General features: G+C 55.4%; 10 protein-coding genes across 10 annotated transcripts; 5 read left to right on the top strand and 5 right to left on the bottom strand.

The window, feature by feature from the left end:
• Nucleotides 1-151: 151 nt before the first annotated feature.
• On the top strand, nucleotides 152-1,199 carry CH63R_04459 (Aromatic ring-opening dioxygenase family protein; the record flags this gene model as incomplete). The annotated part of the gene is made up of 2 exons (XM_018299434.1): nucleotides 152-310; nucleotides 375-1,199. The coding sequence occupies 2 exons, from the start codon at nucleotides 152-154 to the stop codon at nucleotides 1,197-1,199; spliced, it is 984 nt and encodes a 327-aa protein (XP_018160680.1).
• Nucleotides 1,200-1,407: 208 nt separating this feature from the next.
• On the bottom strand, nucleotides 1,408-4,786 carry CH63R_04458 (Mediator complex subunit Med5; the record flags this gene model as incomplete). Its single annotated transcript, XM_018299433.1, has 6 exons — nucleotides 1,408-2,480; nucleotides 2,532-3,069; nucleotides 3,125-3,637; nucleotides 3,688-3,750; nucleotides 3,806-4,065; nucleotides 4,126-4,786. 6 exons carry the CDS (start codon nucleotides 4,784-4,786, stop codon nucleotides 1,408-1,410), a joined length of 3,108 nt encoding a protein of 1,035 aa, XP_018160679.1.
• A 1,414-nt stretch (nucleotides 4,787-6,200) lies between these two features.
• On the bottom strand, nucleotides 6,201-8,190 carry CH63R_04457 (Importin subunit alpha; the record flags this gene model as incomplete). Its single annotated transcript, XM_018299432.1, has 3 exons — nucleotides 6,201-7,112; nucleotides 7,169-7,678; nucleotides 7,957-8,190. 3 exons carry the CDS (start codon nucleotides 8,188-8,190, stop codon nucleotides 6,201-6,203), a joined length of 1,656 nt encoding a protein of 551 aa, XP_018160678.1.
• Nucleotides 8,191-9,426: 1,236 nt separating this feature from the next.
• On the top strand, nucleotides 9,427-11,562 carry CH63R_04456 (telomere-binding alpha subunit central domain-containing protein; the record flags this gene model as incomplete). The annotated part of the gene is made up of 3 exons (XM_018299431.1): nucleotides 9,427-9,580; nucleotides 9,643-9,779; nucleotides 9,835-11,562. The coding sequence occupies 3 exons, from the start codon at nucleotides 9,427-9,429 to the stop codon at nucleotides 11,560-11,562; spliced, it is 2,019 nt and encodes a 672-aa protein (XP_018160677.1).
• A 421-nt stretch (nucleotides 11,563-11,983) lies between these two features.
• CH63R_04455 (STAG domain-containing protein) lies at nucleotides 11,984-15,581 on the bottom strand (the record flags this gene model as incomplete). Its single annotated transcript, XM_018299430.1, has 3 exons — nucleotides 11,984-14,857; nucleotides 14,921-15,129; nucleotides 15,188-15,581. The coding sequence occupies 3 exons, from the start codon at nucleotides 15,579-15,581 to the stop codon at nucleotides 11,984-11,986; spliced, it is 3,477 nt and encodes a 1,158-aa protein (XP_018160676.1).
• A 1,161-nt stretch (nucleotides 15,582-16,742) lies between these two features.
• Nucleotides 16,743-17,732, top strand: CH63R_04454 (UreD urease accessory protein; the record flags this gene model as incomplete). Its single annotated transcript, XM_018299429.1, has 1 exon — nucleotides 16,743-17,732. One exon carries the CDS (start codon nucleotides 16,743-16,745, stop codon nucleotides 17,730-17,732), a length of 990 nt encoding a protein of 329 aa, XP_018160675.1.
• A 452-nt stretch (nucleotides 17,733-18,184) lies between these two features.
• CH63R_04453 (RNA polymerase III RPC4) lies at nucleotides 18,185-19,868 on the top strand (the record flags this gene model as incomplete). Its single annotated transcript, XM_018299428.1, has 2 exons — nucleotides 18,185-18,635; nucleotides 18,688-19,868. The coding sequence occupies 2 exons, from the start codon at nucleotides 18,185-18,187 to the stop codon at nucleotides 19,866-19,868; spliced, it is 1,632 nt and encodes a 543-aa protein (XP_018160674.1).
• Nucleotides 19,869-20,459: 591 nt separating this feature from the next.
• CH63R_04452 (FAD dependent oxidoreductase) lies at nucleotides 20,460-21,911 on the top strand (the record flags this gene model as incomplete). Its single annotated transcript, XM_018299427.1, has 1 exon — nucleotides 20,460-21,911. One exon carries the CDS (start codon nucleotides 20,460-20,462, stop codon nucleotides 21,909-21,911), a length of 1,452 nt encoding a protein of 483 aa, XP_018160673.1.
• Nucleotides 21,912-22,294: 383 nt separating this feature from the next.
• CH63R_04451 (Integral membrane family protein) lies at nucleotides 22,295-22,846 on the bottom strand (the record flags this gene model as incomplete). The annotated part of the gene is made up of 1 exon (XM_018299426.1): nucleotides 22,295-22,846. One exon carries the CDS (start codon nucleotides 22,844-22,846, stop codon nucleotides 22,295-22,297), a length of 552 nt encoding a protein of 183 aa, XP_018160672.1.
• Nucleotides 22,847-23,041: 195 nt separating this feature from the next.
• On the bottom strand, nucleotides 23,042-23,883 carry CH63R_04450 (Integral membrane family protein; the record flags this gene model as incomplete). The annotated part of the gene is made up of 4 exons (XM_018299425.1): nucleotides 23,042-23,134; nucleotides 23,199-23,495; nucleotides 23,551-23,655; nucleotides 23,722-23,883. The coding sequence occupies 4 exons, from the start codon at nucleotides 23,881-23,883 to the stop codon at nucleotides 23,042-23,044; spliced, it is 657 nt and encodes a 218-aa protein (XP_018160671.1).
• Nucleotides 23,884-24,818: the final 935 nt, after the last annotated feature.

The raw sequence follows: 24,818 nt of genomic DNA, 5'->3' as shown, positions 1-24,818 counted from the left end.
AAAAAAGGAAAGTTTTCCCCTTTCATTGAAATAGGTTTATCGAGGTAGATAGATAGATACTCAAGCTCAACTACAACGTGCGCTTCATCTTGAACCCGAACCCCCCCCCCTTTTCTTACCACCGGACTTCACACATCACATCAATCGCACAATGGCGGTTGGAGGCAAAAATGAGGGTCCCATGAATCCGGTTTTCTTCTTTTCTCACGGTTCGACAATGATGCTCGGTGAGGAGAGCAACTCGGCCACCTACTGGAAGAAATGCGGCGATGAAGCTCTTGCCCAGGGGATCGAGCACATCGTCATGATGGTGTGTAACTCATCCTAACCCCCCCCCCCCCCCGGAACACAAACAACGCACTCCTTTTCACCAGAACATGTCGCTCACGCACACTTTCAACCAGGGTGCACACTGGGCTACAAACGCCCCGGGCGAGGTTCTCATCTCTGCACATCCAAAGCCCGCCAAATCGCCCGTCGCCTACGTCAACCCTGAAAAATACCACCCTTACAAGCTCAATCCGGACCTCGGCTACATCCCAACGATCCAGGCGCACCTCGCCGCCGCCGGCATTACTTCCAAGACGGACCCGACCTTCGACTGGATCCACGACACCTACCTTATCCTCATCCGCATGTTCCCGGCCGGTTGCCCGCCCACCACGCTCATCTCCATGAACGACTTGTACGACCCACACTTCCACGTTGCCGTCGGCGCCGCACTTCGACCCCTGAGGGCCGCGAAGCACAAGACGCTCTTCATCGGCTCTGGCGGGGCGGTGCACAACCTCTACCGGAACAACTGGGCGCCTATGCTCCGCTACCGGGATAATTTCGCCCAGCCGAGCCCGCCGGAGCCGTGGGCGCTGGACTTTCGCCAGGAGGTCATCGATACCCTGTGCCCGGCCTATGAGGAGGACGTGCCCGTCGACATGGCCTTTTACGGCAAGCCCATCCGCGGTAAGAAGCCTTGCGGCGGGCCGCTCCTGCGGCGAAAGGTGACAAGCCTGATGAAGCATCCAATGTATCGCGAGGCGCATGCGACTGATGATCATTTCATGGCGGCCATGTTCGTCGGCGGGCTGTGTGGAGGCAGAGGCGACGCGGATATGAAGGCCGAAATGGGCGCCGAGGACTGGGAACTGACCAATATGTGCAATTCGCAGTTCATCATCGGCACCTGGTCGGAGGCGCAATGAGAGGATGGGCAGGCAGGCAGTAAGACCGGGAAGGAGGGAGAAGTCGAAAGGGCTTTTGTTGGTATCAGATGTAATGTGACATGCTATCCTATCGAGGCCCGGGGTCTCTCTTACGTTTTCAATTATTCCAATTCCCCTTGCGCCAACAAGCACTCACACCAAGTCTATCGTCTCAGCGAATAAATTGAAAGAACAGGTCGCACCTATGCTACGATAGGTCCATATTGTCCCACTGAAAGTCGTCGCCGGCCCCGAGCCCACTGAAGATGTCATCAGCTCCCAGGTCCAAGGAGCCCCCGCCATTGTTCGACGAGCCCCCTAGGCCCAGATCGCCACCAACTCCGCCCAAACCAAGGTCAAGACTGACGTTATCCACAGAAATTCCGTCGCCCTGTACAACGTTGGCGGTCGCAGCCGCCATGGCATCATCAAGTGAGCCTGCGCCAGGATCCAAGCTCAGCCCGAGGTCGCTCTGCAGCATTGTGTCTGCCTGCATGGCTTGAGCCTGGGAAACGGCCATCTGGGACTCCACCTTGCGGTATAGCCTGACGACAATTTCGGCCAGGTTCATGTCCGTCTTCTGCAACCTCTTACAGTCCTCGGCATCCGATTTTAAAACCTCGCGCAACGTCAACTTCCTCTGGGTGGGGACAGGCACGTTGCCTGAGTTGTCGAGGAAGTTGACGGGATTTGACGGTGTATTGACAACGTCGGGCGCGCAGACTATTGCTGTCACTACATCGTAGATGATGCTTCCGCTGCCCGTGTCTGTCTGCTGCCTGATGTCTTCGTAAAGCAGCTGCAGGAGTCGTTTTGCACCGAGGAGTTTCAGTGCCACAAGCATCTGTCGATGGGTATATGCAGGAGGCATCCTGTCCATCGTTGGGTGGATGCTCCACTGCACCAACTGCTGTAATGTTTGACGGATAGAGTTGGAAAACCCACCGAGAGACCAGGCGTCCAACTCGGTGTGGTCAGCTGCTCCTGTCCGCCGGGACAGGGGAATGCTGTCCTTGATTGCCTTCAAAAGGGGTTCGACTTCTTGACTCTTGGGATCTGATCGTTGGTATGCCCTGAGCGAGTGTTCCAGCGGTTTGGCGACAATGTTCATGACAGAAGTGAGCATGGCTTGTGCCTCGTTGGATATAGAAGTAGGTGCCAAAACGGAGCTCAAGACCCTCACAATTGCCTTTTGACAGTCAGAACGCTCAATCCACAATGAGTTGGCAAGGTAGGCAATGGCCACAACAAGGGACGGCAGAAGAAAGGTGTCGACAAGATCTGTGGTCGAGTTAGCGTGAAAGTCACCTTGGAAAAATGTGCCCGTCTCACATTCAATGCCTCCCCTGAGGCTTTCCTCGGCCAAGTGACCGGTGCCAAAGGCGAGAACGATGTTCTGGAACAGCGTCGATACCAACAAGTAGAAATCCTGCGGCGGGCAAGAAGACATCAGCTCGTCGCCCAGTCCTCCTGCTTCAGAATCGAAAAGACCGTGGATCCATCCATTGAGATGTCCCTTTTCCTGGTCGGACAGTTCATCAAACGGGCGGCTTTGGTGTCCCTGGCCAAGCAGCCTTGCAACAAACGAGTCGGAGGATGTGACTCCCATGTCTGAAGCCGACAGGCCATAGCGATACGCGAAAGCCATGACCAGGAGCAGTATCGAACCAAACTCCTCGTACACAGGCTGGTACTCTCCTTGGTCCTCGTCATACTTCCAGCTGTCCAGAAGGTCGCACAGCGGATGAAGAATGGTCGCAGGCTTCTCAAACATCAACATGACGTCTAAAGACAGCGGTTTCTGAGCGAGCTGGCTGCATAGCAGCTTCAGAGACATCGTCTCCTTATTCCTGCAGAGCTGTCCCAGTACCTACGAGTGTGGTCAGCATCGGTCACAATCTACAGGCGGCAAGAACAACACGCACCTCGGTCAAGGCCTGACATACAGCGCCGGCATTCCCGTCCTTGTTGTCCAGCTCCCCAATGAGGGCTTGCATTCGCTCCGGGTCTGCCAGGCACTCGGCAACCAGGTTTTCCTTCAGGTACCTGCCACCAGCGGGAAGTGACTGATATGGAGTCTCCCCGAGAAGAGTCTCAATGCTACTTTCTCGTACCAGCCCATGCAGGCAACATGCCCAACAGAACTCTTCCCTCACAGAATCCGTAAAGGGATTGTTGCTCCGCGTCTCATCAAACATTGAAGATAAAGTAGGGAACGTGGTTGTGTCGACGCGGCCAAGAGCTTCCGTGATGCAGTATTCGGCATTTACCGGGCCGTACATGTGCTTACTGAGACTTTCGATGAGGATGGGCAGTTTGTTCATTAGAAAAGAACGCAAAAGATGAGCGGCCTGGTGCCCTTCGTTGCGCGACGCAGCGTTGGCCAGCACGTCGAACGACGCGAGGATGAGGTCAACCGTCGTTGTTTGAACATCACCCTGGAACCATCAGCAGCCACACCTTCAAGGAAGCAAATCATACGGCGTACCTGGTATCGATTGTTCAAGTAGTTGAATATGGCGTGGTCATCGATCAATGGCCGCCCAACAAGCTGTCCCGCGTCTCGTCAGCATCTCCAGTATTCTTAACAGTGGCAGTGAGCTAACCGCAGCATTGAGGTAAATGTATAGACCGGCTCTTGAGTTGACAATGGGTAACTCGGATATGACAAAGTTCTCCAGCGCCACAGTTGAGTCGAAGAGGTCTTCGATCTCGGCATTCGACTTGTTCTTCTGTTCGTCGACGGGTTCAAAACCTGCTAGTGTGCTTGTTCGGAACATATCGAGACGGGTCGCGATCGGACCGGCACTTTGCATGATGGTCGGTACAAAGTTTGCAAGGCTTTCGGATAGGGCCTTTCTGGTACCTTGTCAAGTCAGCTGGACATTCGCAAGCCGCATACAGTAAGGTACATGTGTGCGCCTACCTTGAGCCTCGGGTTTGCTCATCGCCTTGAGAACAACTTGGTTCTCGCACACCCCCAAAAGTAGAGCCACAAATGCGGCACGAGCCGATTCCATCTCCTCTCTCACTTGGCTGTTGTGGAGCTGGCCCATGACGTCGACCGTGAAGGCCGTCGCGGCATCGGTGAAGAGCGCAATCCACTTGGCCATGATGCTTGCTATCTCAAGACCGCTCCCTGTGTTCTGTATAGCCGTTCCCTGCGCCACGGACTTGGTAAGTCTGTAGAACATAACCTCTTCCGCCGCATACGAGCTCCCCCAGTGCAACATGTTTGGCCGTTGAACATCGCCATCGGCTGGTTGCGCAGCGTCTCGAGAGTGCGCGCGAGATGTCGAATATCGAAAGAGAGCTTTGAGAATCGAAGGCGTATCGATGTAATTCAGATTGGAGAGAACTTGAAGATAGCGCGGGACTCGAGGGTCGAGGCTCTCGTGGTTGTGAGGCTGCGGTCGGAGGAAGAGGTCGGCGACGGCGGCGGGAGGCAATGGGTGTTTGGCCTGAAGAAATGGCACATAGGTCTCGAACTTGTCAGGGTCTAGGCGATGAGCGAGACTCTTCGCTATGAATTCAGACCATTGCTCGAGCGCAGCGCGCTGTACGCCTCGAATTACGCGACCGTCCATGACGTTGAGGGTCCGAAGGCGACGACCTGGCGATATTTCAACGTTTTGGCGGGCGTTGCTGCTGTCGGTCAAGCTGCTGGGCGCATCAAGCCTGGCTAGTTGATGTAGCCTCCAAGCATACTCTCGGCGAATTCGTGTAGAGTACGAGTCCGTGGGACAGTTGTTTTGATCTTTTGTTGGGCTTTGGTTATGTCGAATGGCTAGCCGAGCGCAATCACGGCCAGCAGCCTTGCATTTGCATTTCCACTTGCCCGAGGTCGGTTATGTTGCTCTTTCCTAGGTAGCTTATCCACCATAGTGGAGGGAGGGGTGCAAGCCTGTTGCTAAGACATTTTAGGCCCCTAGCTTAGGTACCTAAGTAGGCACAGAGGTACCTAGGTGGTGTATCCATACTTACCTACCTTACCTAGGTAGTTGAGGTAGGCAAGGACCACGCCTGGTTTCCTTGGCCGCCTGGGCCTGCCAGAAGCATCGGAGGAAGTTCACCACCGCCCACACAACAACAGCCCTTAATTTCATGAAGCGAGCGTACTGACTATCACGATGTAGTTTGCCGGACTGGTAGCCTCATACTGACCGAATTCTGACAAAAGAATGGCTCTCCACCATCAGTGGCCCAGCTTACGTCAAATCTCAAGAGGCGTCCATCACACGAACATAGGTCAAACGATACCGAACGGTCATGGGCGAAAGTCAGGACTGGATGACTCGCTGCAAATTGCTTAACTGTTCATGTAAATTGACATTGTCTTCCACGTATGGTGGAACATTGGCCGTGAACGCTGTAAAGCCGGATACCACTTGGTTCCAGCAGCAAAGTCATGTAAGCCTGTTCCATCTCCAGAGTCGAGATGCACTAGCATCAATCAAACTCGCCTCCTGTACAGCCGTTGCATCCATGACAGGGCATTGGGCGCTATGGCCAGTCTCCCGTGTGGTGTACAAGTCCGTCCGCCTCAATGGCCACATGCGGCACTGTCGACCAGCTAGACCCCGACCTGTAGCCCTGAAGCTGCAGGTCTGTCACCCGTGCCTGCTGAGTCTTGTCCTTCGGCCCGTACCAGCGTTCCTCTTTCTTCTCTCCCAGGCTGGAGCTTTGAAGCTACCAAAGGACCTGTCGTCTCCCAAGTGGGAATATCTTTCCATCATTTCCATCAAGCCATATCAGAGAACGCCGATTGCACGTGTTGTGTGAGTGTATGTGGGGGGTGTTGTGTCTGTCAGCACAACAAGATGCGCGATGCCTTGCTGACAGACTGGGGATAAGGTGACAGTTTGGTGCTGTGGGTTGGGGGCAATGGGGGGGAAAGGGACTGCTTTGGGGTTTGATCCAAGGTCGGCGAATTGCTGGATCAGCGAAAAGCACGCCGGGGGTCGTTAAAAGTTTGATCAAGGGCTTTTTTTTCTTTTTCTTTTACATGTCCATCGAGTCGCCACCGTTGGCAAAGCTGAAGCCACCCTGCTGGGGAGCTGCGTTGGTGCCGAATCCAAAAGTGCCGTTGGGACCGGTGCCCTGGGCCATGCCCTCGTCAGCATTCTCCTCCTCATCAGAGAAGTACTTCTCGATGATGTTGTAGGCCTTCATGTAAATCTCCTCGTTGGCGTTGGTCTGGCATTCGTGGATCTTCTCCATGCCACCGCACTCCTCGATGAACAGGGCGTAGCGGTTGATGGAGTCGGGGCCCTCACCAGCGGCCTGCTTGTCCAGGTCGCCGACCTTGAGGATGTTCTCCAACCCGTCCAAAGCGACCTGGATGATCTTGTTGTCGGGGCAGGCCAGGAGATCGCACAAAGGCTTGATGCAGCCCTGAGAGACGAGGTAGCGGATTTGCTCAGGCTTCTGCAGACCGCCTGAAGTCGCGTTGCTAATGGCCCAGCACGCCTCCTTGCGGGTCTTCAGGTCGCCGTTAGAGAGAAGGTGAATGAGGGGCGGGATGATGTTGGCATCGATGACCGATTGGATCTGGGCCGAGTTACCGGCCGTGATGTTGGAAATCGTCCAGCAAGCTTCCTTGCGAATGCCATCCTTGTTGGAGCTGAGGAGCGACAGGAGGCAGGGCAAGGCACCGCAGTTGATGATCACCTGGGTCTGAACATCGTCACCGGTAACAATGTTACCAACGGAACGGAGGGCAGGCGTCTGGACAGAGGTGGAGGCGTGCATGAGGAGCTCGACCAAGCGGCGGGGAATACCGGCCTCGATAACAGCCTGGATCTTATCGTTGGATCCGTCGGAGAGGTAGGAGATGGCCCAGCAGGCGTCGATAAGCACCTCGTCATCCAGAGAGTAGACGAGTTTGGAAAGCACAGGGAGCGCGGGCGCAATCTGAAACCACGTTAGATTGTGGTGACGACCAAGTGAATGGAGGTGTTCTGGCTTACAGTGTTCCAGTCGGGCTGAGGGGTCTTGCCTCTGCAGAAATTGCTGAGGGTCCAGGTGGCGTTGCGCAGCATGCTGAGCTTTCGGCTGTCGCCGAGAAGGGCCAGGAGAGGCTTCAAGGCACCGCAGCTAAGAACATAGTCGCGGCAGTGAGGGCTGTCACCGGCGATGTTGCCCAAGGCCCACACGGCTTGTTCCCGCACGTCAGGCTCGGGGCTGGCCAGAAGCTCGACGAAAATAGGGACAGCACCAGCTTCGATCACAACCTGGGTTTGCGTGGCGGAGCCAGAAGCGATGTTGGTTAACGCCCAGGCAGCCTCGAACTGAACAAGGGTATGGGGGGATCGCAGGAACTCGACAAAACGACTGACGACTCCGGTCTTGATAACTTCCTCGATGGGAGGGTTGCGCTCCTTGGACAACAGCTTCCGGAATTTGGTGGTTGCTTGGATCTGAAGGTCGATCTGGTCCGAGAAGACACCCTGGACCATCTGGGGGAGGTCCTCGTTGAGCTAAGACTGGTTAGCATTTGTTCTTGGATTGTCTCGCAATTGTGACGAATGGGCAGAATCGGGGCTACGCTCGTGGGCGGGTTTTCGTTGCGAGATGAAGCGCAATCGAGACCTCATGAGAGGGCTGAACCGACTCAAGCAAAAAAAGGAAGTGGGGCAACAGCAAGGCGCCCCTAGCAACAGGAGGGGAAAACAAGACGAAGGTCGCAGCAGTGTTCGCGGGGTTCCAACAAAGGCGAGCTGGGTTCGGCATCGGCGCAAAAGTAAAGCAAACTCACCTGGGACTCAGTGGGAGCGGTATCATCGTCGCTGTCGGGAGCGGCTCCGAGGGAAGCACCAGGTCTGTTCTCGCCCGTGCCAATACCGCGGCGCTTGGCCAAGTTCTCCTCACGCTTCGCCTTGCGGATCTCGACCTGCTGCTCCTCTCTGCGGCGGCGGAGCTCCTCAGGCTTGAAGGTGCTCTTCGCCTTAAAGTTGGTGCGGCGATGCTCGGGAATATAACGATCAGCCATGGTTGCTGTCGTGTCGGTTGATGTTGGTGCTAGACAGTGTTTTCTGGCCGTCCGTCAGGAGGAGGGGGAAAGGTAATGTTTTGGTGGTGGCCAAATTGGGAAGGCGTCAAGTAAAGAAGCGTCTCCGTCAAGAGAAGCTCCCTGAATCGTATTGCGCAGTAGAAAAAGGAAGGTAGAGTTGCGCGATGTCAACAAGAAAATTCCTGATCTGGTTGTCAGATCGCTTGGGAGAAAAGTTGTTGCAGACGGAGGGGTGGGAAATTTATTGATGGGGGGAGACGAAGGAAAGGAAAGTCGGGGAATGAAGCGAGAGAGCGGGTCTTAGAAATGGAAAAGTGCAGGGCCCTTTCTTGAGCCCAATGGGGACCGATACGTACCGATGACTTGCGTCCTGCCTTGCCGTGTGGGCTAGTAGGAGGTACAAGTTACGGTACTGTCCTCGGGAGGTGGTAAGTGTAGGTGCCAGTGGCTGCAAGCGACCTTTTTCTTCTTCTCGTTTTTGCTTCTTGGACTGCTATTGTCGGAAGAGAAGCGGGGAGGGGAGAGTATTAGTACCTAGTGAGTGACCTTTGTACGAGTTAGACATCTGACTTAGTCATCTGTTGGTATGTATCTCTCTCTCTCTCTCTCTCTCGTGCTCTCGCTGTCTCTTATATCTTTGTATTCTCATATTCACTAGTCGAGTCAAGAAGGGGTGGCTTCATGCAATAGTGAGTCAAGTACCTCCATAAGAGATTTTGCCCCATCCTGCTTGGTTCAGCATGATTTTTGGAAGGATTATGTCATGAGTCGCTAGCAAGGTACTTCTCCACACATCGGCTCTTTCCTTTGATGTTTGAAGTTTGCCCAGGCTTCCAGGTCCTTGGTTTCACTGGCCACATATCTCCCCGACAGCGGCTGCCAGGTGTCAGTCTCGGAACTGGCAAACCCTCGCTGCAGCTTTAGTTTGTAGGACAAAGCACATGCTCCTTCCCGCAAAGAAGCGTCTCACACATGGTAGGGGCTGAGGGAGCTCAACGCGTCTCCGAACTTTACAGACGCGTCGACAACTGATGTCTTGAACGATCTAGCCAACACCAATTCGCGTCCTTTGAACCTCTTTGAATCGACCTCAAATGGTGTTTGTCTGAAGCCCCTTTTTCCATTTCGCGATTCCTAAAGGCGTTGTCCATCTGTTGGGCCGGAGTCTCACCCGGGTCCATACCACAACTTACACGCCCGAATAAGTAAACCACCATGGCAGGGTCCGATGTTGGAACAGCCATGGATCTTCCCCAGGGTTATGCTAAAATAGTAGATATCCTTGGCGAAAAAGTAACCGCGGGAGGTTTTCTCAACGTTATCGGCATTGTTGTGGACTTTCAAAAACCCATCCCCACCAAGGGTGGCGGTATGTTGCAGGGCCTCGTGGCGGACCATGGATTAGCCTGACATGGGAGCTGACATTACCAGACTACAAGGCTAGAATACGACTCTTCGACATGTCGGTCTCGGGTGAGAACAGGGACATGGCATTCGATATTTTCAGACCCTCAAGCCAGATGTTCGAAGTCGGGGCAGGGGACATTGTTGTCATCCACCAGGCGAAAGTGAGGCAGACCTTTACTCTTACCAACACGTTCATTTGACTGATACATGTAGCAGTGCCAAAGATATCGTAGCGATCCTTTGTCTCTCATAACAAGCTACACCACGGCTATTCACATATACCCAGCAGCCAAAATCCCCCCCAGTCCTGCACAGCCAGCATCGAATCCCTTGATGCCCTCCAAGCAGGATTCAAGTCGCAAGCCCTCCCTGAAAGACGAGCAATACATATCTTGGTTCTTCCACAATGTCGACAAGACATACATCCCTGACATTGAACAGTTCAACATTCAGGCCACACGCTCCCTCAATGTCAAGGATAAGCTTTGCGAATTAAAGGATGTCAAAGACAGCACCTTTCATGACATTATCGCGCAAGTTGTCCAAGAACCTTATGACTATAACGACAAGATCCGACTCTATGTCTCAGACTACACTGAGAACTCAGGCTTTTTCAACTACAGAAGAGATGGTCAGGTCGACAACAACTCTAGAGACGGTGACCCCTATGGCTATACTTCCGGCAAAGCCGGTACACCGAAATGGATCGGCCCCTTCGGGAAGAGGACTCTTCAGATCACTTGCTGGGAGCCTCATGCAACTGTCATCAGGCAGCGCGTCAAGAATGGGTCTTGGGTTCATCTACTCAACATTCAATTCAAGTTTGGCACAAACGGCCGCAACCTCGAGGGTTACCTCCGCCAGGACCAGAATGCTTTTCCCAACAAGGTTTACGTCGATGTTCTGGATCTATCACAGGATTCCGAGCAAATCCACCCAAGCCTGAAAAACGCCATCAGAAGAAAGAGGGACTATGAAAAAGAGGAAAAGGCTCAACGCACAGAACTGCAACCAGCCCAGAAGACGAGCAAGAAGCGGCCAGCGGCGGAACAGCCAGAGGACAAACGCCTAAACGCAAAGCAGAGGCGCGCTATACAAAGGGCCCAAGCTGCGGAGAAGGCAACTCATGGTGAAACCTCTACAAAAACGTCCTCCGACCTCAACCAGCAGGTTATTGCTGAATACCCCGAGCAGCCGGCAGTTCCTGTGTCTGTCATTCTGGAACCGGCAAAGTACGAGACCGCTCATCAAGGCGGCCCCCTTCTCCTCGACCTCCCCTTCACCTGTGCCAAATACCGCACCAACGTACGCATAATCGACTTTTACCCACGCAGACTCCAGGACTTTGCCCGCGTCCGCAAACAAACAGAATGCGATATCCTCTCGGACTACTCTGGCACGGATTCAGAGCCGGAGGAGGAAGCAGTCACAATCGACAGCTTCGTGGACGCCGGCGACCGAATCTGGCAATGGCGCTTCGCCCTCCGTCTCCAAGATGTCACGGCCGCGGCCAAAGACTCCAGCGGCCAGAAAGACAACAGTTTCTGGGCCGTGGTGGACAATATGGATGCGCAGCTCCTGACAAGTCTCGACGCCTGCGACTTCCGCGTGAATCCCGACGAACTGACGCGCCTACGGGAGAAGATGTTTATCCTCTGGGGAGATCTCGAAGAGAAGAAGGCAAAGGAGCTGGAAAACACCAGCAAGAAGCAAAAGGCCAAGATGGCCAAAAAGACGGCGAGTGATCGGCCGCCGGACAGCTCCGACAATGAAGAACCGACGAAGAAGGAAAAGGAAGTCATTTTGAACCGGCCCTTCACCTGCTGCATCCGCCAATACGGCGTCCGGGTTAACGAGTCGAATCCAGACAAGGCGAATGCAGGCGAGGGTAAGCGGTGGAAGCGGATGTTTGGGCTTTTCGGGACCAAGATTTGTGACACCTAGAGGCAGGTCTCAAGTTGGTAGGGGTCACAAGATACCATCGTGCGCAAAACAGGGCCGCGGCAGGCACAGTGAAAAGGCTTGTAGAGAACGGAGATGGTTTGCGAAATCGTGTCGCGTTAGCTACCATGAGAGCCAACGGTCTTTTGAAGCCTTTCTAACGCCATGAGTTAAATGTGCCATTCCCGGGACCGGCGCCCTCAATCCGCCGCCACCGTCTAATGTTGCTCCTCTTCCGTTCCAAGCAGCAGCGACGTCTGAAGGCGGTCTGCAGACCCACGCCAACGAACAAACGCACAACGCAGGGAATAATATAAGATGGTCTCTCGAAGCCAGAAGAATCCTTATATAAACAGAGCAAAGAACGTCAACATGTGCTTGTGTGCGGTTGTCCTCCAGCGGCCCAAAATCGAAAAGCTCCCTTTCAGTCGCCCAATACGTCGTCGTCGTCTGCATCATTATTGGCAATAACCTCTTCCACGTCGGGCTCCTCTTCTTCTTCCTCCTCCAGCAATTCTCGCCGCCGGAGGTCTTCCTTGGATCCCTCTTCCGGCTCAGGTTCGGCTTCCGCAAAAATGTCTTCCTCTTCGTCATCATCGTCGTCGTCGACAACAATCTCCTCGCTGCGCATGGGCTTCGCAGCGGCTGGCTTGGCCGACGTCTTCGCCCTTTGTGCTGCCTGCTTCTTGCCATACAAATGCTCCCGGACCTTGGACGGATCGAGGTAAGCGACCACTTCGGCGAAATTTTTGCCAAGCCTGCCCTGATTTCGAAGAAGACGCTTTCGAAGCTTTCCGGCGTAGGGCCCTGTTTGGTCCAAGACCTTTTGAACGATGGCGAGCACGAACTTGGCAGCCAGCTCACAGAGGGCCTTTTCAGACTTAAGCTCAATGGCGAGCTTCTCCTCTTGACTAAGGCCCTCATCTTCGTCCTCCTCTTCGTCGGAATCGTCGTCGTCCATGGGTTCTTCGTCCTCAGCCGGCTCGTTAAGGATCTTCTTCGTTCGCTTGGCAAAGCTTCGCTCGACACCATCGTAAATGGAGATGAGTTCAGGCAAGAGCTTGGGCTCGAGCTCATGTGCCAGCCTCGTGAGCTTCCTGTAGTTGGCGTTCCCACGAGACTCTTCGGTCCAGTTTCGCAAGGAGCCGAAGAGGACATGGATGTCACAAAGAGCGCCAGTCGCGAAAATACGAATCTCGTCGATGATAGCGCGCGACGATAAAGTCTTGATCAGTCCGGTGTCGTACTTTTTGCGCAGGACGGCGAGTTGGTCTATAGCAGAATCGGGTATTTCGATCTCGCTTTGAATAGACTTCTGAAAGCTCCGCACCTTCCACATGAAGTAGAACTGGATGCCCTTGATGGCGAAGGACGTGACCTCATCTTCCAAGTCATCGACATCGCTCGGCTCATTGAAAGTGCCCCGGCGGACGATGTTAACCAGGATGTCGATGGTAGACGACATGGATTCAGCCGCACGACCTTCAGTTTCGAGGACTTCAGCGCAATCGGAGATGCGAGCAAGCTCACTGATCTTCATGAGCACGGTAGAGAGCGCAATTAAATGCTCCTCTTCCAGGTTGCCGCGGAGGGTGAGCTCGCACGTTTTGTCAAAACTTCGCAGCGTGTTGATGACGTTCTCCCAAAGAACTGCGAGCCGTCCATCAGTCAGCTCCTCAAGCTCGTCATACTGCCGAGAATGGAGGAGAGCAGCGGCAGCTTCGGAAACAACCCTCTTATCATCATGCCTGTTGAACTGCGTGCTGATCTCGTCCAGTAACTTCTCATACTTGGTCGAATCTTGTCGTAATGCCTGGAAAACCTCCAAGTCCAAAAAGTGCTCCATCCGCAAGACTATGGTGGCGGTGGCAGGATCAGCTCCAAACTTATTGAGAAGTTGCGGGATCACGGTTGCCAGCTCCAGAGCTGTCTCTTCCTGGGCCTCAGTGACCTCCGGGCGACCGCTTTTCTTCTTGTTCTTCTCAATCTCCGTGGTTTGGAGCATCGACATCTTGACCGCCGAGGCCAGGACTTCCAAGAGGATAGCCTCCTCTGACCCCTCGGGCCCGACGGCTTTCTTAAAAGCAATCTCGGTGGAGGCGGCATTCGACTTGGACCTGGACTTGGAACTGACAGTGTGGTCGTAAAGCAGAAATCCTGCTAGCACCTCCCACTCCTTGACATAGGGTACCTTTTCGAAAAGAGCTTGGGAGGCGAGCGATATGCGAGTGTCAGGAACGCTCGCCTGCGTGACATCAGCAGCAACGGCAAGACCGTGAGGGTTGGTGTCCTGCTGCTCGCCCTCAACCTGCGCATCGAACGCTGCAAGATTCTCCGCTAGGCACTTGATGTTGACCCATGTGCTGCGGGGTGAGTCATAGTCGTCGTCCTCGATTTCGCCAAAAAGCTCGTCCAGTGCATCCTGGCCGCCGAGCTCTTCCATCTTGCTCTCGATGGAATCCTCGACGCACGAGACAAAGAAGTTGACGACTGCTTTCCTAATCCTGGAGTCGCTGTCAAAAATGAGCTTGCCAATCGAGTCAACTTCGTCTGGCTCCAACATCCCTGCATCCCGTAGGACGTTGATAACAGAGATTGCCGTGACGCGGACAGACACCTCGGCATCCTTCGTGGCAATCTCAATAAGACGGGGTCTGAACCGGTCGATGAAGTGGCCCAGAGGCTGGATGTCCTTCCTAAAGATACGGGCCAGTTGCCTGAGGACTTCCTGTCTGGTTGAAGAGACCACGTCCGAGAGCATCCAACCCAGGTAACGTAGATACTCGGGCTGCATGAAGACTGTCGGCTGGCCAATGATCCAAGATCCCAAGGCCTCGACACACTCTGTCCGGATACGCGGGTCGATATCTCGGTATCTGTGAATAAAGGTGGTGTCGAAAAAGTCCTTGATGTGATGGCCACACAGCTCTCTGTTGTTGTTGGCCTCATCGAGATTGCGCTGCATTTCCGCTAGCTTCGCCTTGTTCTTGCCTCTCTTGGCTTGATTGATCTGCTGCTCGATCGCAGTAATCCGAGAATCAAGGGTGTTTGCGACGTCAATCAAGCCGTGCACTAGGGAGAGAATAACAGTGGTTGCTGTGTGTCGGAACGGACGGAGTGAGGAAGTCGACATGGATGCTATCCAGCGAACAAGATTTTCCATCAAGGTCGCGTCGTTGTACAGTATGTCAGTCTCGTGAACGCTACGTACGACACTCCTGAAAAACCCGGTCAGGAGGTCGCGGAAAGCTTTGGTGTTCTTCGCCCTGGAAATGAGGGGGTACTCAGTGACTTGCTCCTACACTGGATCAGCGCCTGAAATTCACACGGTAGAGGCTCGTGGCATGTTGCGCATCTATACCTCTTGGAACAGATCCTGAAGCTCGGTCAGGCGAGCTTGACAATTATCGGGGTCGCGGACGTCGTCTTCGGTGATCTCGAGATCGCAGCCCGAACATTGCAAGACAAGATTGACAAGTTCGACGATGGCAAGAGCATCGTTGGCTTGGTATCTAGTCTGCCATTTGTCGGCAACCTCATCTAAGGGCAAACCCGAGGCAAAAACATCGGCTGTAGGTACGTGTCAGATGACAGAGCCGGGGACAACATTCCAGGACGGCTGGCTTACAGTAAAGGCCCTCCCCCTGCTTGTCGGCGGCAGCAATCCTCACCGTCTTTTTCGGGCGAGATGGCAGACTGGCAGAATGGCCAGACGGAGCAACCCCGTTCGTCTTTGGTTTCTTGGTGGCGGGCTTCTTCACGCGATTCCCTTGCGATGCGCCCGATCGCTTCTTGGGCCTGGCGCGAGGGCGGTCGTCACCACTTTCGTCGGCGTCGCTCATCGTGGCATCCGTCTCGGGTTCGTCGTCTTCGTTCCCTTCATCGTCCTCATCGTGTTCCGGGCCTCTCTTGCGCTTGGGAGCGGTGACTGGTTCGGGGCTGAACTTTTCGGGGGCTCGCACGACGCGTCCGGATCGACGACGCGACGACTCGGCTTCGGGGGATGCTGTCGCGCTCTCCATGGTGTCGCGCGCAAGGTGGTGTAGTAAAATCGCTCAAAAGTGTAGACAAACGCAGAAATCGCGACGATTAGTTCGCGCCGGTGAGCGAGGATTCGGAGGAGTGGCGCATACGAGGGAAATTGTCGCGTTGAGTCGGTGCGTCTGTGTCGAGGATGTTTAGGTGATGACTTCTCCAAATTCGCGAGTGGGAGGATGGACGGGTTTGGGTGGATCGAAGTGGTAGCACGGCGTACCTGCCTGGAGAACTGTGCGAATCGCGCAAAAGACTGACGAATGCACACTGTGTGCTTGGCGTAGGGAGTCAAATGGAAGACCGCGGGCAGACAGGTGGAGGTACGTATCCTTTGGTCGCCTTATCACCATTGTCACCACTGTCAGTATCTGTAACGCCGTCAACTATCTACCTACCTACCTAAGTATTTCGATGGCATTAATACCGATAAGCACCTAGGTCGAATCAGGCACTTAGAATCGGCACACGAAGACTTGAACAGCGCACTTGGGCAGAGGTTCAGCTAGCTCAAACCAGATCCTGCAAGACAAACGTTGCTTGTTACATGAGAGCCTAATTCGCATCCATGCACATTTGACGTTCCCAGACTAGCTAGCTGCCAGCCAGCGTTCCATGTTGGCTGTCTGATACAAAGAAGGAAGTGGTTTTTAAATGCATCGATGTTCCCAACCGGCTTCTTAATCAAAACATACAGCAACAGCAACTAAGGCAGCACGGATACAACGGCGGTCCGATGTCACTCAAAGCCACCCGAGAGCTAAGGTACAGAGGGTAGGGGTTTATCTGCTGTCCTCATCGCATAGGCCCAGGCCGGGGTGGGCTCGCCGGCGGCCACACAGTACATACTCCGCATATAGACTGTTCCTGTTCACTAATGGATTTTACTACGGATACAAGCAATCTCTTTGCCTGGAATTGCTATCTCGCAAACCAACAAACAGCAAGGCGGTTTGGCTAGGCAGTTCCGAGTGCGTGTTCATCCCAATCCGCGTCTAGTCTGTTCACAACAGCGACGCAATCTCCTAGGACACATCTGATTCTGTACAGTCATCAAGAGAAGCCATTCGCAGTCAAGAATGGCTTGCCATACACGGATAAACCCCTGAGACACATCGACCAACATCCAAACAGCACCGCCGGGGCTAGCAATGAACTCCCCGTTTCCAAAGTCTTCATCGGTTGCTGGCGAGGGCGAGATTGTGGCCCAGCTGCTGCCGAATGGCCTCTCGGGTCTCAAGGCTATGTCGTACCAGTATCCTTTGAAACTCATCTCGCCCACCCCGGCAGCCGACCAGAAGAGCGTTCTAGTCTTCCTGTTATCGTACGGGGGCGGGCTCGTCGGAGGCGACAGCGTCAACCTGTCAATCCGCGCTCTCTCGGGATCGAAGCTCAGCGTTGTCACGCAAGGTCACACGAAGATATTTAAGTCTGCTTCTCCCGACATAGTCACGCGCCAGACCCTCGAGGTCCACATCGAAGACAATGCCGGAATTTGTCAGTTGCCCGATCCGGTACAGCCCTTTGATGGGAGCGTCTATGAGCAGATGCAAATATTCACAGCTGCCCCCAGCGCATCTCTGTGCCTACTGGACTGGGTGACGCAGGGCAGAACGGCACGCGGCGAAGACTGGAGCTTCATCAAGTGGACAGGCCGCAACGAAGTCTGGTCATCAGGAGAAAGGCCGCAAGGTAAGAACCGTCTGCTTGTGCGAGACACGGTCACTCTAGACAGAAACAGCCAAGGCTTGGTCGGCAGGTCATTGCGAGACTCCATGCATGGAAACGGGCTATTTGGTACATTGATCCTTCGAGGGCCGCAGATGCACGCCCTAGGCAACTTTTTCCTTGATGAGTTCGGGGTCTTGCCGCGGCTCGGCGCGAGGGATTTCAGATCAGCAGAGGCCAAGGCTACGGAGGAGAACAACTCAACGGAGGATGAGTTATGGCGGGCGAAGCGCATAGAGATGGAGGCTAAGGACGGCATCTTGTGGTCAGCGGCGAGAGTCAGGGGATGCGTCATTGTGAAATTCGGAGCGAGCACTGTTGAAGCTGGGCGGTTATGGATTGGCAACATGCTGAGTCGAGAGGGCAGCGTAGCAGCACTTTACGGGGAGCAGTCGTTGATGTGTCTCAGATGAGGAGTCCAGAAGCATTCTGAAGACATAATTGCAGTGCCTCACAAATATATAGATATACGCAAAACCTGGGTGGGATGTATCTTCAGTCAGAAGGGAGCAGCAACGCGGGGGTGACTCAACCAACCCCACTTTGCCGACAGGTACCTAAAGTGCAGTTGCACAAAAAACCAAAAACAAAAGGTACAGGGATGCTCACACTCACATAGGAATGTATGTACCTTGCTTCCCACCGATGCTTGGTCGGTCCCCCACCACGCTAAGGTAATCGAGCATCTTTTTCTCGAGACGGCACGGGCGCCTGTGATTCTCCATCGATAAACCACACTTGACAAAATTCTCAACCTCCAACCTCCCAGCCTACGACGACAGCAAACGGCCAATTGCATGAGACTGCTATACTAGAACACCGTTTCTCTCGATTCATTACACCAGTCCTATTGCTGTCAACCACCATGCCCCCCGAGGGAACGACCCCGGCTCGAGGCGCCGGTAGGGCTCGCGGCCGAGGAACAAGAGGCAGAGGTGCGGGAAGAGGAACATCTGCCAGTGTCACACCAAGCGCCGAGGCGCCCGCGCCGATTTCTAGACCGTCTTCGGCACTGGGCACTGCTACGGGGCCTGCGGGGCTTGCCAGAGACTCTGCAACTCCCCGGCCAGCGCCGACAAGGGGCACCTCCGTTGGCAGGTTCCGCCCCAAGGTCGTGCGCAGAGACGAGGCTGCGAGAGACGCCATCGCTCGACAAGAGTTGGAAAAAGATAATGCGAGGGCAAAGGCTGAGGCTCGAGCGCAAGCTCGGTCTCGAGGTCGCAGCCGGAGAGCACGTGGAGATGCCATGGGTAGGGGCGGATTCATGTCACGAACTGCTGTTGCCAGCGGCCCCTTCTCGCAAATAAACATTGAGGGTATGTTTGATCGTGTCTTCGCGACCGAATATGCAGGACTAACATTCCCCAGGTGGCGGAAGATCAGGCGGAGGCTGGGGAGGAGGTGGTGGTGGCGGCGGCGGCAGCGGCGGCGGCTTCTTCGGTGGTGGCGGAGGAGGGGGCAGAGCCAAGAGAGAAGGTGGTGGGTTTGGAGAGGCATCTGGTCATCGCGAAGCCCGAATCAATGCCGACAGGCTCGCCGGATACGCGGTTGACCGCGAGCCAGACTCAGACGACGAAGCGACAGCAGCCCTCATCAGCTCGAAGCCCGATAATATCTGGCCCATGGGCATTGCGCGAATCGACAAGAAAGAAGAGAAGAAGGTCATTGCCACCTCAGCCGAGCTCGAGGCGGAAGAACAAGGCAAGGCAGAAGAAAGTCTATGGGTTGACGGAAACGAGTCTTTGATGGGCGTCGCTCCTCGGGTGGAGGAAGAGACCAAGGTCTGGCATGCGGCACCCAAAGGCATGGTACAGGTCAAGGCAGAACCCGGAGCCGAACCAGGCGCCATGGACATAGCGCCAGTCGACTTTGACGCCAGGGTGAAATCCTCGACCCCCGAAGCCGAGGAGAAGATCACGCCTGAGCCGAAGACGAAGAAGCCAGCGGCCGACCCCGAGGTGGAAATGATCACGCACGACATGCAACTTCTGTTGGGCGAACTAGGCACGGTTCCGGACGAGAACTCCAAGGCACCCGAGACCGAGCCGGTGCAGGACAAGGACGGCCGATTGTACCTCTTCCAGTTCCCACCCCTACTCCCGCCCTTGCATCCTGCGACTGCGCCCAAGGTCAAGCCGGAGCCGGACGACATTGTCATGCTGGATCAGCCTGGCGAGCCTGTTGACCTCACCAGATCGGAAGAGAAGATCAAGGCCAATGCCGAGGAGGACAAAGACATTGACTTGACCGACATCAATCAACTTGTTTCCCAAGCTGGCATGATGGGCAAGCTCAAGGTTCGCAAGTCCGGCAAAGTCGAGTTGGACTGGGGCGGACGAACCCTGGAGCTCAGCCCAGCTGCGGGCATGAACTTCTTGACCACGGCAGTGATCGTGGAAGAGTCGGATGAGAAGACAAAGCAAGGTATCATCGGCGGCGACAGCATCGGCATGGGCAAGATCATGGGGAGGTTTGTCCTTGCTCCCACCTGGGGCGATGAGGAGGAATGGGACGTCGACCCGGAAGATCTGGTTGTTCCTGACGAGTAGGGCACTGGGGGGGGGGGGCCTGGATGGGTTGATGGTCAGCGCGCGCCAATCCGGCGGATACGTGCGACAAGGCGGTCACCATCGGCGACACATGTCATAGCTGTGTGTAGACTGGGGGGGCCAGATGAGGTAAGGGGACATGGAAAGCCAGAGCGAGTGGCTTTGACGCTAAATTTCCGGGAGACAGCGGATAGACAAAAGAGAAAGATACCCTACGCGACATTAGCTCGGACTGCAGCCAAAAACTTTTTGGGACGAACCTGAGAGACGGCGTCGTCCTGTCGGTCTTCCCCACACTCCGCATATGAGACCCTCCGTGAACCCAGCCTCCAAAGCCGCAGCAACAACGTCTTTACCTGTGGTTGTGGGTTGTGTCTTCAGACCTGTCGGAACAGGTCTTGTCGGTCCAACCTCTCAGGAAAGGGGAGAGGGGAGGGGTCCCTTCGAGTTCATGGTGGTCAGAGGAGCAATGTCACGTCTCTTCGCGCACCACATCTCGCACAATCAGCCAACTCTGCTCTTGTGACCTCAATCTGCCCATACCTCGCGCTACCCTGCCTTCATGAGTTGATTGACCCGAATTGATCCAACATGAGCGAAGAAGCAGGATCCGGCGCCTCGGATCCTCTTCATGTCATTATCATCGGCGCCGGCCTCGCAGGCCTGGCCACGGCCCTCTCTACCAAGCTCGCTAACCCCTCCCACCGCGTCACGATCCTCGAAGCCGTCAAGGAACTCCAGGAAGTCGGTGTAAGTTGTTCGGTCGCCCTTCCCTTCAACCACTTACCCCCTCCATCGAGTCTCCTCCGCTCACAATCGCTGTCGCAGGCTGGCCTCCAACTCACACCCAACGCAACCCGCCTCCTCGACGCCTGGGGCTTGCACTCATCCCTCTCCGTCCTCGCGACCCGTCCCTCGACCCTCTCTGTCCACCGCTACGACGGCGCCCGCCTCCTCGCCCACGAGCCGCGGCTCCAGGAAACCATCCAGTCCCGCTACGGCCACCCCTTTTGGGGGCTCCACCGCGTCGAGCTCCAGCGTGCCCTCGTCGACCGCTGCACCGCCCTCGGCGTTGAGCTCCGTCTCTCCTCGCGCGTCCGCTCCGTGGACTTTGCGCGCGCCACCGTGACCCTCGACCACGAAGACCGCGATGTCGCCACCGCCATCGCCTCCGCTTCCAGACCCGGCTCCACGATCGCCGGCGACGTCGTCGTCTGCGCCGACGGCATGTGGTCAGCCACCCGCGCCCAGTTCCTCAACCGACCTTCGCCCCTGGCACTCACCGGCGACCTGGCGTTCCGGATCGCGATCCCGATCGACTCCCTCAAGGGCCCCCACAAAGCCGAGCTCGAGGCTTTTATAGAGTCCGAAACGGTCCACTTCTGGATCGGCCCGCGGTCCCACGGCGTGTCTTACACTGTGAAACAAGGCCGCATGCTCAATCTGGGCCTGCTATCCCCGGACAACCTCCCCGAGGGCGAGACAAAGGTCATCGGTGACGTCGAGGAGATGCGCTCCCTCTTCTCCGATTGGGACCCCCTCCTCCGCAAGCTCCTGGACCAGGTTGAAAGCGTCCATAAGTGGAAGCTCTGCTGGGTCGAGCCCCTCGACCAATGGGCCAGCCCCGACGGTTTCTTCTTCATGGCTGGAGACTGCTGCCACCCAATGCTCCCCTACCTCGCGCAGGGCGCAAACTCGTCCCTGGAAGACGGTGCCGTGCTGGGCTACCTCCTCGGAAAGGTTGGCGGGCGCGGGACAAAGGATGCGCAGCTCCCCGCCGCGGCGGCCATGTACCAACGCCTCCGCATGGGTCGCGGGCAGCGTATCGTCATGGAGTCTTTCCGACAGCGCGACGACTTCCACTTGCCCGACGGCCCAGAGCAGGAGCGCCGCGACGAGGTCATGATGGCGTCGCTGAGGCCGGGGGAGGAGCCGCAGCCCGGCTTCCCGTCACGATGGACGTGCCCCGAGATCCAGGGGTTTCTTTATTCGTATGATGCATACGCTGAGGCGGAGACGGCCTATCGGCGAGACCCGTATTAGGGCTGTTCAAAGATGTTTTGGTTGTATTGGCGTTGCCTAAATGTGGGTGGTTTTGACTCCCCGTCCATTCTGACTGGCCTACGCGTCCACGCCGACCGGCGCAGTTCAATATAAATGCTGCTAAGTGCCTTGATACATACCTGAGTATCACTCCCTCCGTCTCCAAGGTGACTCTGGCCTGCCTTGTCCTGCCGAGACGTTTGGTTTCCGGTATGTGGTCTATGGCCGGCCATTTGTTTGTCCAGGAATCAGGGTGCATGCATAGCGAGGGACCTTGCTCTGACGCCTCTCTCTCGTAAATCCGCCCACATGCTCCTCGAAGCCCGTGAAAACCGCAAACACATGATATGAATGTGATTCCAGTTACCTTTACTCAGCTGTCATCATCTATCTCTGCGACCCCCAAGGCCAACACGTCCGCTGTGTTGGCTCTGGGCATCGAGACCGTCGAGGCCCTCGAGGTCGACCGAGGACGCGCTTGGAGACCCTATCCTATCCCCCCGCCAGATGTCGCTCGCTTTGTCCCCCTCGATAACATACATTTCGCTTTTGGCCAAACTGCCTCGTCTCTGGTTCGGCGGCTTCACGAAGTCCGAGTCGAACTGCCCCCTCGTTCGCTCTAAGCCGGCCTGCGCAAACGGCGACGGATATCCGATTTGGGGGGTTGGCCGCGGCATGGGCTTGTCTTTGGCCATATCGTTGAGCTCCAGGTCTGTGTCTCCATCGTCGACACCGTACGGATCATGCCGCGGTGCCGACCGGGGCGCCGTCCGTGCCGTCCCTGACCTCATGCCCCCGCTGATGGCACCGCTCATACCCGGCGTTCGATCCGTCGATATGAATCCGCTCAGCCTCCATGCTCGTAGTAGAGGCCGCACGGTGACTAAACTTGATGCGACGATGGCAGCTCCAGGCTCGACAAGAGTCCAGACCATGGCGTCTGTTCCCATGACTGCGGTTGAGTTAGCATGTGTCTTGCTAGAATTTCTCAGGGGCGGGCAAGATGCCGCACATAGGATATCGGTTAAATCGCTTAGATCGGCGAGGAACTTGAGTCGGATCAACGTAGCAATGCTGGCACTGGGGTTTTCATAAGCCTGTTTTGCACGGCCTGGGCGAAGTTGAAGAGCTCACAAAATTCCAAGTCCAAGAATCACGATGACCGTCGCTTTGGCCTGCTTGGTCATCTTGACGCTCCAAATCATAGGAATGGGGAGAAGAGCCTCCAGACAGGTCAGCATCGTCTCGGGCGCACACATATTTGCATAGGGGACTATAAGAACTCACATATAGCCAATCGCTCAGAATGGTCATGACACTGATGGAATAGGCTGCCGCCACGACAGCGTCCGGTGACACGCACTTAGAGTCTGGAATCGCATAATCCCATTGTGCCTCGATCGGAGAGCATTGGAAAATGTTCCAGAAGAAGATCACCACACTCCAAACGGCCACAACAGCCAGACTGACATAAATGATCCAGTTATAGAGCTTCGAGTTGGAGAGTCGCAGTAGGAAAAAGCCGATGCTCAGCTTGATGAAGAGCATGTCGAGGACATATGTGGCCGTAGCCAAGGCCTGATACTGTATGGCGGCGTTGGCAAACGGGATTGAAAGAGTGGGGGTTGAAGTAACATACCATCAGAGCCGAAACCTCCCTCCTCTCGCCGAGGGCTTTGTTGTGGTGACCCAAACCAGTGTTTACGCCAAGAAGAATGAGAGAGCATGAGAGAGTGAAAACAATCTGAGATGGAGCATCAATCAATACACTGTGACCATGAACATCATATTGCCGAAGGGGAAAACTTGCCTGGGCCACAACCATGAGCCAGTCATCGATTTGGAAACCCTTGGTCATGAAAGCTCGTACGTAGCATCTAAGAACGACAGAGAGCCAGGTAAAAACAAGGAGCGTTATGGACGTGACTACGAGAGCACCGCCATTGCTCTCTGATAAATCCACCTCAGCCATATGGCTGTGTGGTACTGTTATTATCTAGGGAGTGACAATGTGGCAGGAGCATCGCCAAAGTGAGAGGGAGAGAAGTGAAAGGGAGGAAGGAAAGCGGCAGCAGATCTAGATCGTTACATATGCGGGGCAATGGGAACCATGGATCTAAAGTCATCAGCCGCGAAGGACAGCATCGAGAAATCCCAGTATCCATTCTGACCAGACCCTTGTGCATTCGTAGGCTAGAACCCAGATGAAATGCCAACTCCCCGAGGGCGGGTCCCAGAGGGTCGCCGAGATTCGAGGCCCTGAAGATGGGTCCCGGTAAGGCAGGGTCACCATGTGGAGAGAGATGAGGGGCCCCGGTGTGCCAGTTATGGCTGGCCGCATGGAGGATGATGGGATGGGATCTGTAATAAGAGGCGGTGGAACGACGCGGACCAACCGAACGGAGCCGTTTTCATGCCATGCTCCTGCACAATGCGTACTTGAGATCAGATACAAATCGTACCCTTATACGAAAGGCTGACAGTTAACAGGGTCGTGTGCTACCTGGTGGTCCCAGTCCGAATGACGTGCCAGAGAGAGAGGGTTTATACAACATATTAGATGACACATTCCCGTCCTAGGAGTTCGTCAGTGCAACTTACATAGTCCTCTCACGCGCATGCGTGATGAGGCTTGCAGTTTGCAGGCAAGGCGCCATGTACAGGGGCCCAGGAGGGTGGAAGCATCGAGGCGGAAGGCGCCCACCCCCTGAACAGCGAGCTGTGGTGACGAGTGAGCCAAGACTTCTGCGCAGCCCGTCTAGCGGCTGCAAAAGCTCTTTGGTCGGTGGCCATGACTGGTCAGAGAGGGCGGGAGGGAGTCGGATGGGCGAGGATAAAGTGGCGTCCGTTGCTGTGCCGCCGCTCTTCTAGGCCTGCTGCAGAGGGGCAATGCCACCGCTGAGAGCT

This window comes from Colletotrichum higginsianum, chromosome 3 (assembly GCF_001672515.1).
Source record: "Colletotrichum higginsianum IMI 349063 chromosome 3, whole genome shotgun sequence".
NCBI lineage: Eukaryota > Fungi > Ascomycota > Sordariomycetes > Glomerellales > Glomerellaceae > Colletotrichum > Colletotrichum higginsianum.
The sequence above is the reverse complement of the archived record's forward strand: the minus strand, read 5'-3'. Positions and strand labels throughout refer to the sequence as shown.